Raw genomic sequence first — 13,084 nt, 5'->3', positions numbered from 1 at the left:
CTCTGCTGTTTAGCTGTAAAGGACGCCTCCCTGCCTTTGTCTCATTCATGACCTTTAATAGTCTCTTCTAACATGCAGAGATCTGTATGATCTGTTTCATAGAGTCTAACCAGCCTGTACAGGTAACAACAACAGTCACTGCATCACTGACACACAAACGTCATCTCTGTCAATAACAACATTCATACATGGAATAAAAACACATCAGTGGATCATTGCTGGAGCTGATGTTTGTGCTCCTGGTGCAAAGGCTCTCAGTTTCCTCCTTGAAATAACATCAGTGGTGGGTCAGCGACATGCTTTCTTTCCCTCTCAGGTTTAAATATCTGGGACTCTCCACCGTTTGGTTTTAGAGCTGAAGAAGCTTCTCAGATGAAACGTCTTCCAGAAACTTAAAGACGTCTCTTTTCTCTCCAAGCTCCTTAGATCACATGACCTGGATGACTGAACCTACAGACATATTGACCTGGTTTCATGGTCACATGACGGGTCAGAGGTCAGCGACTGTAACTCAGTTCCTCCTGTTAATGTGAACTCACTGAGTGTTTGTGGTTTACCTCTCAGACTGACTGAAGATGATGATGGAGGAAGAGGAGGACAGAGCAGAGTCTGCAGGGTCCAGCTGTCCGTCTGTGAGGAGTGACCGGTCCAAAGGTCAAAATCCAGCCTTCAGTGGTGAACCTGGAGCAACGAGGTCAGAGAGCTGAACTCACTGAGTAACAGAAATAATTCTGCACTGACATTATAATCAGTGTTGACTCTGGTTGATTGTCTGACTGTGTTTGTGAGCTGAGAGGAAATGAAAATGAGTTTGTAACAAAAATCAGTTTTGTCCAGTTTTCCTGTAAAAAGCTGAACTCTAATCTAAGAGGATGTTACTGACAGGAAACAGCTGCATTATCTGCAGTCTGTGTGATCACAGCTGCTTCAATCATGTTTGTGTCTGCAGAGGTCAGAGGTCACAGTCTGCAGGGTCCAGCTGTCCGTCTGTGAGGAGTGACCGGTCCAAAGATGAACCTCCAGTCTTCAGTGGTGAACCTGGAGCAACGAGGTCAGAGAGCTGTGATGACTCCTTTACATGTTTGTGTTTCCTGGATAAATATGACCTGAAACATCCTCAGATTGTTACAAAGATTCATTAAAAAGAAAACAATGAAAGAGAAAAGATCCAAATGTTCGACTTGGTCATTTGCTGTTTGAGGACAGTGATGCTCATATCTGTGGGGAAAGTGTGACCTGAGTGGGTTCATGTTTGTCTTTAAAGAACAGAGCTGCTCTGATTCTCTTTGTGTCTGATCTGTTAAACAGTCTGAGAGGTCACACAGAGACCCAGCAGCTAAAGCCTGGATCATACTGGCTGCTGTTACTCCATCAGGACAACACTGAACCACAGTGGTGTGGATGTAGTGGATAAATCCCACCATACTGATGCTCAGAGTTAACCACAGGGAACAAAACCAGATGTTACCTTCAGATTGTGACCTTTGGAGTGGACGATGCAGATTTCAATAGAGAATAAATGTTGTTGTTTTTCAGCTGTGAAGAAAGAATCTAATTTTCTGAACTTAAGAATTTATGATGCTGGAAACAACATGGAGACTATAACACAACATTTCCACTGTGTTCATAGAATGAATGTAAAACTGTCAGACATTCATTAAATATGCAAAATGTCTACAGAAGCATCAGAGGGTCAGACGTGAAGCACTCAGTGATTTTGATCAAATGACTCATCAGTTATTGATCTGTACTACACTGATCTACCACGTTAGTAAAGCTGGTGTTCTGGTGGTGGAGGGAGACTCGGATCATGTTCTGGTTTTGGAGCAGTGATCTGCTGATGGTTCAGTTTGATGAGCTTCTTCAAAATCATCCCTGACATCACCACTGAAAGGACGTCCATGAAAACAGACTGAAAATTACTGATATGTTCACAATCTGAGAGTTTAAAACTTGACAGACTTGATTCAGATGAAGTTATTTGAGCAGAAACTCCTGGATCTTTATCCTGTGTTGATCTAATCCTTCATGGTTCCTCCACAGAGTGGAGCAGCAGAGCTCAGAGGTTCCCAGTGGTCAGTCTGCCCAGCAGCATCAAACACAGCTGGACTCCATATTTATGGTCTGTACATGTACAACAACTACTGTTACATCTGTTCTGTTCACAGTCATCTCCATGCTGCTCTTTGTAGACCAGTGGATCGTCAGTGTGTCCAACATGGATCTGATGTTTGGCTCCATGATTTCAGTCTGATTGGCTCATTCATAAATATTCTGTTCCAGCTGCTGGAGGACAACATCATCACTTTTGTGAAGAACGAGCTGAAGAAGATCCAGAAGGTTCTGAGTCCAGGTTACCCAGAATGCTTAGAGAGTCAGAGGAGCAGCAGCAGAGAGGCGTTTGTGAAGATCACAGTGGACTTCCTGAGGAGAATGAAGCAGGAGGAGCTGGCTGACCGTCTGCAGAGCAGTAAGAGGATTTATCTAAAGATTTAAGCTGCTGGATAAATGAACATTTTCCAGAGATGGAAGATGGAGCAACATGTTTTAAAGATTAGTTCTTTTTGGAATTGAGTGTTTATTTTTCTTCTCATTCAGAACTTCAAGCTGCAGTTTGTCATCGTAACCTTAAATCCACCCTGAAGAAGAAGTTCCAGTGTGTGTTTGAGGGCATCGCTAAAGCAGGAAACCCAACCCTCCTGAATCAGATATACACAGAGCTCTACATCACAGAGGGAGGGACTGCAGAGGTCAATGATGAACATGAGGTCAGACAGATTGAAACAGCATCCAGGAAACCAGACAGACCAGAAACAACAATCAGACAAGAAGACATCTTTAAAGCCTCACCTGGCAGAGATGAACCAATCAGAACAGTGCTGACAAAGGGAGTGGCTGGCATTGGGAAAACAGTCTTAACACAGAAACACAGCCTGGACTGGGCTGAAGACAAAGCCAACCAGGACATCCAGTTCATATTTCCATTCACTTTCAGAGAGCTGAATGTGCTGAAAGAGGAAAAGTCCAGCTTGGTGGGACTTGTTCATCACTTCTTTACTGAAACCAAAGAAGCAGGAATCTGCAGCTTTGAAGACTTCCAGGTTGTGTTCATCTTTGATGGTCTGGATGAGTGTCGACTTCCTCTGGACTTCCACAAAACTACAATCCTAACTGACCCTAGAAAGTCCACCTCAGTGGATGTGCTGCTGATAAACCTCATCAGGGGGAAACTGCTTCCCTCTGCTCGCCTCTGGATAACCACACGACCTGCAGCAGCCAATCAGATCCCTCCTGACTGTGTTGGCATGGTTACAGAGGTCAGAGGGTTCACTGACCCACAGAAGGAGGAGTACTTCAGGAAGAGATTCAGAGATGAGGAGCAGGCCAGCAGGATCATCTCCCACATCAAGACATCACGAAGCCTCCACATCATGTGCCACATCCCAGTCTTCTGCTGGATCACTGCTACAGTTCTGGAGGATGTGCTGGAAACCAGAGAGGGAGGACAGCTGCCCAAGACCCTGACTGAGATGTACATCCACTTCCTGGTGGTTCAGGCCAAAGTGAAGAAGGTCAAGTATGATGGAGGAGCTGAGACAGATCCACACTGGAGTCCAGAGAGCAGGAAGATGATGGAGTCTCTGGGAAAACTGGCTTTTGATCAGCTGCAGAAAGGAAACCTGATCTTCTATGAATCAGACCTGACAGAGTGTGGCATCGATATCAGAGCAGCCTCAGTGTACTCAGGAGTGTTCACACAGATCTTTAAAGAGGAGAGAGGACTGTACCAGGACAAGGTGTTCTGCTTCATCCATCTGAGTGTTCAGGAGTTTCTGGCTGCTCTTCATGTCCATCTGACCTTCATCAACTCTGGACTCAATCTGCTGGAACAACAACAAACAACATCCAAGAAGTCTGAAACAGGAGAATCTGCAAAGAAACACTTCTACCAGAGTGCTGTGGACAAGGCCTTACAGAGTCCAAATGGACACCTGGACTTGTTCCTCCGCTTCCTCCTGGGTCTTTCACTGCAGACCAATCAGACTCTCCTACGAGGTCTGCTGACACAGACAGGAAGTAGCTCACAGACTAATCAGGAAACAGTCCAGTACATCAAGGAGAAGCTCAGTGAGAATCTGTCTGCAGAGAAAAGCATCAATCTGATCCACTGTCTGAATGAACTGAATGATCGTTCTCTAGTGGAGGAGATCCAACAGTCCCTGAGATCAGGACGTCTCTCCACAGATGAACTGTCTCCTGCTCAGTGGTCAGCTCTGGTCTTCATCTTACTGTCATCAGAAAAAGATCTGGATGTGTTTGACCTGAAGAAATACTCTGCTTCAGAGGAGGCTCTTCTGAGGCTGCTGCCAGTGGTCAAAGCCTCCAACAAAGCTCTGTGAGTAAATCTGTGATCATGTTTATTTTTAAAATGTTGATTAAAAGTGGTCATAGATTTCTTCCATGACAGATCCATGTCCTAAAACCATGAGACAGCGTAGTTGTATAGTATAAAAGAAAAAAGGAGAACTTTTGACCACAATATTGTAACTTGAATGAACTTTTGAAACAGCCTTTAAACATAAAATTTATGAACAGAATCAGTGACAAAGGGCAGCCCTGGTGGAGCCCATCACCCACCGGACTTATTACTATCCAACGTATTGCCGGCTATGCCAACCAAGCTCTCTCAATGGTTGTAAAAGGATCGAATGGCCATAAAATGTTTCTCAGTTTTATTATTTTCAGTCACATCTGTTTTTGATTATTAACTGAATATTTTAAAATTCAGGCTTTTTATGTTATACAAAACATCATATTTTCTTATGATGTCTTGTATTGATTCTGAAGGAATAGTTTTCATCAGTATCGCAGATACCAGCCTGAATTTTACTTTGTATTGGATCAGAAAGGAAATCAGTGGCATCACACATCACTTACAGCAACTTCAGTACCTCTTCATTTTAATAAACTGGGGGAGGTGCACCAAGATTCAGTATGAGATAAAGAATTATTTTTAACTGTAAGGTTGGAGAAATCTGTTGTTGGAAATTGGAAGAACAGGTCATCTTAAAAATCACTGCATTGTAGTTTTATTCAGGCCCCTTCAATCTGTGATCGCTGTTGCTTTGCATTGTAAATGCTACTATTACAAAAGTCACAAATATTAGTGTATGTGTGTGTTGTTGGGTAATAAACCAAAGGAACATAATCTACCAGCATCTCACTGATTTCTGCTTAAAAACAACAAAAAAGCAATAAAGCTCTGATTTGTTTGGTTGATCTTGTCTCCCTTCCACCTTGATTTCAGACTGAGTGGCTGTAACCTGTCAGACAGAAGCTGTGAAGCTCTGTCCTCAGTCCTGAGCTCCCAGTCCTCCCATCTGACAGAGCTGGACCTGGGTAACAACAACCTGCAGGATTCAGGACTGAAGCTTCTGTCTGCTGGGATAAAGAGTCAATACTGCAAACTGGAAACGCTGAGGTCAGATCAAGCAATATCGATTTTTTTTCATCAATTAACATCATTTAATCAATTTCATTTGGAAAAAATTAACATTGTGTGTATGTTTTTTTTATTTGATTTAATGAATCCATGCAAGTCACAGTAAACTGCCACATTTGTCTTTTGTAACATGAGGCAATAAGGATTCCAGCATGTCCTGGAACAGTGTTGACATACTATAAATGTAGTAGCTCCTCATGGACCATGAATATACTTTTAACACAAGTGTTTCATGTCTTCTTGTCATCCTTTCTTCAGACTGAGTGGCTGTAACCTGTCAGACAGAAGCTGTGAAGCTCTGTCCTCAGTCCTGAGCTCCCAGTCCTCCCATCTGACAGAGCTGGATCTGGGTAACAACAACCTCCAGGATTTAGGACTGAAGCTTCTGTTTTCTGCAGTGGAAAGTCCAAAGTGTACACTTGGGATTCTCAGGTCAGGATTCAGTCTTTTCCGAGTTTGACATGCTAATATTACAAAATGAAAAATCACACTGAGTCACAAAGAAATTGTTTTGGAGTATTTATGGTTCAGCTGATGAAATTGTTCAAACAAACCAGTAATTTACACCGAAACAGCACAAGTGAAACTTTTTCGAGGGACTTACACTAAGCTTGTCCTGGTACACCTGTAGAGCCCAGCTTCTATGGACCATGAGCTTAAGTTCTGTGCTGCTCTGATTTATTGCCCGTGCTGTCTTTCAGTTCAGCTTTGTCGAGTCTCTGGTAGGATTTCTTTTACATGACCTGTGTAAAAACAAAACAGGAAACACATTAAGCTGAAGTAAGATGCACAATTTGAAAAATGGGGCACAAAAAATGTTGCTGCTTTCTGGAAAGTGCGTCTAAGAAGACCCAATGGAGAAAGTGAAGAGAAAAATCAAAGATTAAGAAGAAGAAAATGGCAGAGGCAGTTTCTCTTGGACTGCCTGCAGATGGGGCGAGACTCTAGAAACAGGGATGATTGGAGAAAATGTAAAGAGGCCATAGGATAAACCAGGAGATGAATACTCTGGTGTTCTGGGGATAGTGGGAGTGAGAGGGAGAGATGCCAGTAAATGATTTCAAGGATCAATTTCAGAGAATCAGAGCTAAGAAACCAAAGCAAGTGGGGAACTAAAAACATATGGACAGACTCATAATTAGGCCAAAGACACATTAAAGCAATTATTACAGGTTTAGAAACAGGGATGGATATGAAGGAGCTTAGCATGAATTTGCATTGAGGAAAGAATAGCAACGAGCATCAGAGGAAACAGTTAGGAAAACTAAAAGGATGTACTGGCAGGAATACTGCAGTACTTTAGGAAGAACTACACCAGTTCAGAATGTGTGGAGTACAATAAAGAACATGGATGCAGACAGGAAACAACAGCAGCTGTTGTAAAGTAAATTCAAACTCCATTAAATGCAGCTGGTTGAGTTGAAAACAATGGAGAATGATTGTGTTACGTTGTTTATTCTCTATAGAAATGGAGCAGAAGGAGTGCATGCAGAGCTGGACGTGGGCTGTATATACATGCGTGTATCTGTGTTGTCTGTGAGCAGAGAAAACAAAGCGCTGGAAATGTCCAGTGTATCATAAGCCAGCCAGTCCTGTTACTGCGATTCACTTCTTCACCCGAAAGTGTCACCATCAGGCTTCAACAGCAGTTTCCAGTATTAATAGTGTTAATGAGCTACAGGTCGTATGGATGGGAAAATGTAGAGATGCTGGGAAAACAATATGATCAAATCCACAGTGGGAATAATTGAAGTGATGACGGCAGGTGTAGAGAACAAAAATGAATCATATTGAAATGTTAAATCAGGAAAATCCTGGAGAAGAGGATAGTTCTAATGTTCAGTTTGTAAGGTTGAATTCAAAGCAGCTCTTAAATGCATAAAAATGACTTCACCTGACGTCAGACTGAACAATTGGATTAGCTACTGATATTGATTTAACCCTTTAAGACCTACCATAGAACCAAGTCCGCCAGAGCTTATATTATATTTTTACATGCTGTAGAGCCATTGTTGGGAGCATTTCAAGTTGCTATACATCAATACAACCATTACAGCCTAAATTTTTATAATATGTATGTATTAAGTACATAGTAATTACATAAATTGCAAAAAAGTGCAATAAACTACAAAAAAATTGAAAATCGTTTTTTTAACATATATTTCTAGATAGAGAAATTTAAGAGGCTTATCCCTCAAAACTGTAAATACAAAAAAGTTGCACAAAATAGTTTCCCACCACAGGAAATTTATTTTGAGTGCCTTCATAGTTTTATTTTTGAAATACACCAATTTTTATATACTGCAGGAAAAACGAAAAAATAAATATTATAGTGCAAATTTGCAAAATAACAGCATATGCATCAAAATAAACTATTTCCAGCAGTGCAATATGAGTCCTAAGCATATGTGGAAGGAAACTGTAACCTAGGACAAGCTGATGGCATAAGATGTAAGTACAACTCCTCAGGTTTCATATGCAAAAAAATTATTGCGCTAGCTCACGTGGTTACAGTGCTACCGGGATTTAAAAATAGTTGCGCAAAACGGAGTGTGCCCACTCTGACCAGTTTTAAAGGGTTAAAGCAAGAAAATATGGTATTAGCATTAGCTGCCAATTCCTATTAACCTAAAATTAGCATTACCTGCTAATGGCAGTCTACTTAGCATTAACTCCTCACTAATGTGATGCTAATTCACAATAAATTAGCTTTAGCATTAGCTGCTAGCATCAGCCTACCTAGCACTAGCTGCTCACATTGTTAAAAGGGAAGAGAATACGATATTAGCATTAGCTGGTAATAATTATTCACCCCTAATTAGAATTAGCCGCTAATGGCAGCATACTGAGCATTAACTCCTCACATCGTTGTAATGCAAATGAGGCTAACTTGCATTAAATTAGACTGCTGTTATTAGCTAATGCTATTTAGCAGTAGCTGCTCACATTGTTATAAAGCAAAGGAAAACGATATGAGCATTAGGTTCTAATGCGTATTTGCCTTAAATTAGACGTAGGTGCTAATGGCAGCCTACTTAGCATTAGCAGCTCAGATGTTGTAATGCTAGGAAAAAGAGTGTTAGCATTAGCCGTTCACATTGTTATAAAGTTAAGGGAAATAGTGTTAGCATTAGCTACTCACATTGTTAAAAAGTAAGTGTTAGCATTAGTGCATAATGCTAATTCACGTCAAATTAGCATTAGTTAATAACAGCAGCCTATTTACCATTGGCAGATAATGTTGACCTTGGCCCACTGGAAAAGTTAAGAACTAAAGATTTAGGAGTGTTTCTCGATAGCTCTTTCTCATTTGAGAAACAAATGAATTCTGTTATTAAAACTAGCTGTAAGGTTTATATTGTTGATTGTCATTTATGCTTAGAAATATTTACTCATATATGCTTAGAGTTTTATAATCGATTGCATAATGATAGAGGTTTGATCCTGAGTAGTCTGTAAAGACTCTGTGTGCCTTCCAGAGTGCTCTGGCATGCACACACCACTTGGGGCAATGAGAGAGGTCGTACCCTCTCTTACTGATTTATGGTGTAGGACAGGGGTCTCAAACTTACGGAGCCCCACAGGGGACATGGGAGAAAAAAAAATTAGGGAGAAAAAATAAAAAATTAGGGAGGAAAAAAAAAAATTAAGACGGACTTTTGCGAGATCTCGCAAAACAAACTCGAGATCTCGCAAAAGTATTGCGAGATATCGCAAAAGTTTTAGCCGCATTCTTCGGAGGCCGCCAGCTCGAAGCCGACCGGGAGGTCGAGGCACGATGTGCCGGGAAAGCGGTGTTCCTCCCGGCTGTAGTAGGTCTCGACCTCCCGTTAGCTTCGAGCTAGTTGCCGCCAGCTCGAAGCTGACCGGGAGGTCGAGGCACGATGTGCCGGGAAAGCAGTGTTCTTCCCGGCTGTAGTAGGTCTCGACCTCCCGTTAGCTTCGAGCTAGTGGGTGTCAGATCTCCAAAAACGTCGGAGCACTTTTGCAAATATGTGATGTCTTGTAAACCGAGCAGGTATCTGACGTTTACAAAACTACATTCACGCCTCAAAATATCTTAAAAGTGTATTTTGTGACCCAGAAAGAGTAATATTACAACTAAGTAGCTGCCGCCATTGTTGGAATTCAACTTTCGCGAGAAAGTTTTGCGGGATCTCGCAATACTTTTGCGAGATCCCGAGTTTGTTTTGCGAGATCTCGCAAAAGTCACTCTTAATTTTTTTTTCTCCCTAGTTTTTTTTTTCTCCCAAATAATTTTTTCTCCCTAATTTTTTTTTTCTCCCTAATTTTTTTTTCTCCCATGTCCCCTGCGGGGCTCCGTACAGCTCAATTTAGCTGGGGGCCGCTGCAGGCAGAGTCTGGGTGAGGCTGGGCCGCATTAGGTTTTCCACAAGAAAGGCATGGTTAAAAAACTTCCATTCTTCTCAAATCTCTTTATTTTTATTTTTTTAACACAAAATATGAAAAATAAATAAACAAATTAAGAATTAATAAGAAAATAAATCAATCTGTAATACATAAATAAAATAATAATAAGATATTTTTAGTCAGTGAACATGTGTGTATCTTTCAGTCTTCTATATCTGCTGTATTTAGATTGAAATGTCTGTATTAACAGTTCTATAACCTTCTTCTGAACATGAATGGAACACTGTAGAAAATGAACTGTTCTTCTGAACATGGCTTCTCTTGCCTACTCCTTGCTGCTAGAGACCTGGCAGCGTTTCCTCTCACATAGCCGAGCCAGATTTGGCCTGAGGGAGGAAGCAGTTGCGACCCTCAGTATGTCTTGAAGATGATCATCCGTAAGTCTGGACCTGTACTTGGACTTATTGAAGTTCAAAGTGGAGAAGAGCTTTTGGCACAAGTATGTGCTACCAAAAAGGCACATGGTCCGGTTAAACATTCGGGAAAGCCGAGGGAAACTAGGGCTCAATCCTCTCAAAAATTGTCCAAGCTTGTCTGCTTTTCCACTCACCTCCCTGAACTTTGCTTTGAGTTCAGAGTTGCACTGCAGCTCAATGAGCTCCATTTGAAGCACAGAAGGGTCATCTTGCACATCAAAGGAGAAGGGGTCTGCAAAAATTTGAAAGGTGGCTCTGTGTGTCTTGAAGTCAGCAAATCTGTGATCAAATTCCTCCTGTAGCCTCAAAATGACATCAACATACTTGTCAGCACTGAATGGTGTGCCTGCATCCACGAGTGCCTTGCATGCTGGGAAATGGCAAAGGTTTGTCTGAGAGAGCTGAGCTTTCCAGAGCGCCAGTTTTGTGGAGAATGCTCTCACGTTGTCATAGGCAGCACTGACAAGTTGCCCCTGGCCTTGTAACGTCTTGTTCAGTACATTAAGCTCATGTGTCATATCAACAAGAAAAGCTGAGTCCATGAGCCATTTGGGATCAGTTAGCACAGGAACACTAACTCCATCCTTCTCCATGAAGGCTTCACTTCTGCTCTCAACTCAAAAAGTCTCTTTAATACATTTCCCCTGCTGAGCCAACGTACCTCAGTGAAGTTGAGCACATCCCCATATTCTGACTCCATTTCCTCTAAAAAAGCTCAGAACCTTCGGTGCTTTAAGCCCCTGGATCTGATTTGGTTGATGCATTTCACAACAATAGACATCACATTGTCAAACTTCAGGCATTTGCTGCAAAGGACCTGCTGATGGATGATGCAGTGCAGAGCAATGGCCTCCTCCACGCCTTCCTCTTCCAGTTTGTTTTGTGCCACCAGTCCATTTTTCCTCCCTGTCATTGATGGCGCTCCATCTGTTGTTATTCCAACAAACCTCTTCCATGGCAAACCAACATTCTCAATGGCATTACACAGCTTGTAAATATCTGCTGAGCGGTGGTCTGGCCATGCATTGGAATTACTGTGAGCAGCTCCTCCATCACTTCAAAACTGTCATCAACACCACGGACATACATTGGGAGCTGGGCAGTGTCGGTGATGTCTGTGGTCTCATCAAGAGCGACTGAGTATACACTGAAACATTTGGCTTTCTCACACAGTTGGTCATAAATGTCACTTGACAGGTCAGAAATGCGAGCTGCTGCGGTGTTGGCAGAAAGGCTGATGTTGCTAAACTGACCTTTCTTTCCCGGACAGACTATATTTGCAGCCTGCAACATGCACCTTTAGACAAATCCACCTTCTGTGAATGGCTTCCCTGCTTTAGCAATCATCTCACTAACCACGTGGCTCCGACTGCTGCATTATTAGTGTGAATGCTTGAAAAGCATTCACAGTATTGTTCTTCTAATCTTTATTATTATTAGTGTGAATGCTTGAAAAGCATTCACAGTATTGTTCTTCTAATCTTTATTATTATTAGTGTGAATGCTTGAAAAGCATTCACAGTATTGTTCTTCTAATCTTTATTAGTGTGAATGCTTGAAAAGCATTCACAGTATTGTTATTCGAATCTTTATTATTGTGTGGATGCTTAAGCATCCACACTATTGAGTTCCTGTTTCTCTTTATTCTTTATACTTTATTCTAGTTGCTTCCGTACACTTTTCGCCGTTAAACTACTTCCACAATTTTCAGCCGATTTTCACCGTTCAAATTTTAAACTATTCTGCTATTTTTGCTAATTCCTGCTATGACTTTTGCTATTTTTAACTATTATACTTTTTAAAATATTAAGCTTTTTTCCTTTAATTTGTCCCATTGAAATGAATGGGAAACTTCTGCAATTCTGCTAAATTTTGCTTGTTTTTGAAACTTAACTACTTCCTCATACTTTCACCTAGAACAACCATTCAAATTTTAAAATGTTCACAAATTATTGGGCTATTCAGGTATGATTCAGCTTTTTCAAATGTTTTACTGTTTTACTTTTATGCCTCTTAAAGTTTTGAGTTGCAAAATTGTGATTTTTCACAAAATACATGCGTTGTTATGGTTGCTATGCTCTTGGCTTCCAGTGTGCCACTGAAGCTTTTGCAGTCTTCTCTTCATGTCCGAACAACTGTTTGCTACTTGCTCAATTTTCACTCAACTTCCACAAATTATATATCAAAACGTAGGTATTTTTGCTGGCTTTCAGGAAATGTCACTATCATTGTTGTGGGATTTATAGAATTTTTGCAAATCTCCTCAGACCAACACAATGTCAGAAAACTCTCCATATAAAGTGAATGGAGAGCTTGTTCAAAATCATCGCTGCATTTCTGTAATGAGAGGCATATTCGAATCGTCATATCTCCTTAATGAAGCAAAGTTAAGACATGAGGCTTGTCCCCGTATATCTTCAGACACTCCTGACGCTCACAATTCAAGAATTTCTTTCTCACCTATTACCGTTCTGAAATGAGTTGGACTTGTTTGAGGGTAGGAAATTTGTCCTTCGCTCAGATTTCTTCAGATTTCAAACTGTGGAAATGAACCACTTTTTTCTCTCGTCATAACTTTTTGTTGGATTTCCACAGAGACCTGAAAATTTCTATGACTGTTCACCAAAGCCTGCTGTCTCTTACGGTGAAAGAATGATATCGATACTCCAAATAGATTTCGAGTTACAAAGCGTTGTTTGAGGGCAAGTCAAGGCAGTTTTTGCTTCGCTCTGCT

At 41.2% G+C, this 13,084-nt stretch overlaps 2 protein-coding genes across 4 annotated transcripts in view; one reads left to right on the top strand and one right to left on the bottom strand.

Annotated features, from left to right (window-relative positions):
* The window catches only part of LOC146606877 (protein NLRC3-like), a 563,637-nt gene that overhangs the window by 247,446 nt on the left and 303,107 nt on the right, over positions 1-13,084 (bottom strand). The window lies entirely within an intron of this gene.
* LOC146606884 (protein NLRC3-like) overlaps positions 1-13,084 on the top strand; it is a 501,574-nt gene that overhangs the window by 367,711 nt on the left and 120,779 nt on the right. Inside the window, exons 1-7 of one of the 3 annotated variants that reach the window (XM_085349326.1) lie at positions 576-694; positions 950-1,051; positions 2,044-2,122; positions 2,284-2,470; positions 2,599-4,396; positions 5,309-5,482; positions 5,762-5,935. In XM_085349326.1, coding sequence (XP_085205452.1) covers positions 576-694; positions 950-1,051; positions 2,044-2,122; positions 2,284-2,470; positions 2,599-4,396; positions 5,309-5,482; positions 5,762-5,935 — 2,633 coding nt within the window. Of the gene's footprint in view, positions 1-575; positions 695-949; positions 1,052-2,043; positions 2,123-2,283; positions 2,471-2,598; positions 4,397-5,308; positions 5,483-5,761; positions 5,936-13,084 lie in introns of those variants that run through there. The other 2 variants (XM_085349328.1, XM_085349324.1) reach the window with 2 other exon arrangements.

The sequence above is a fragment of the Diplotaxodon limnothrissa genome, unplaced genomic scaffold (genome assembly GCF_057381915.1).
Source record: "Diplotaxodon limnothrissa isolate DT_005_m unplaced genomic scaffold, D_limnothrissa_male_GT1.1 unmapped_scaffold_4, whole genome shotgun sequence".
Lineage (NCBI taxonomy): Eukaryota > Metazoa > Chordata > Actinopteri > Cichliformes > Cichlidae > Diplotaxodon > Diplotaxodon limnothrissa.
This window is presented reverse-complemented; position numbering and strand designations above follow the sequence as displayed.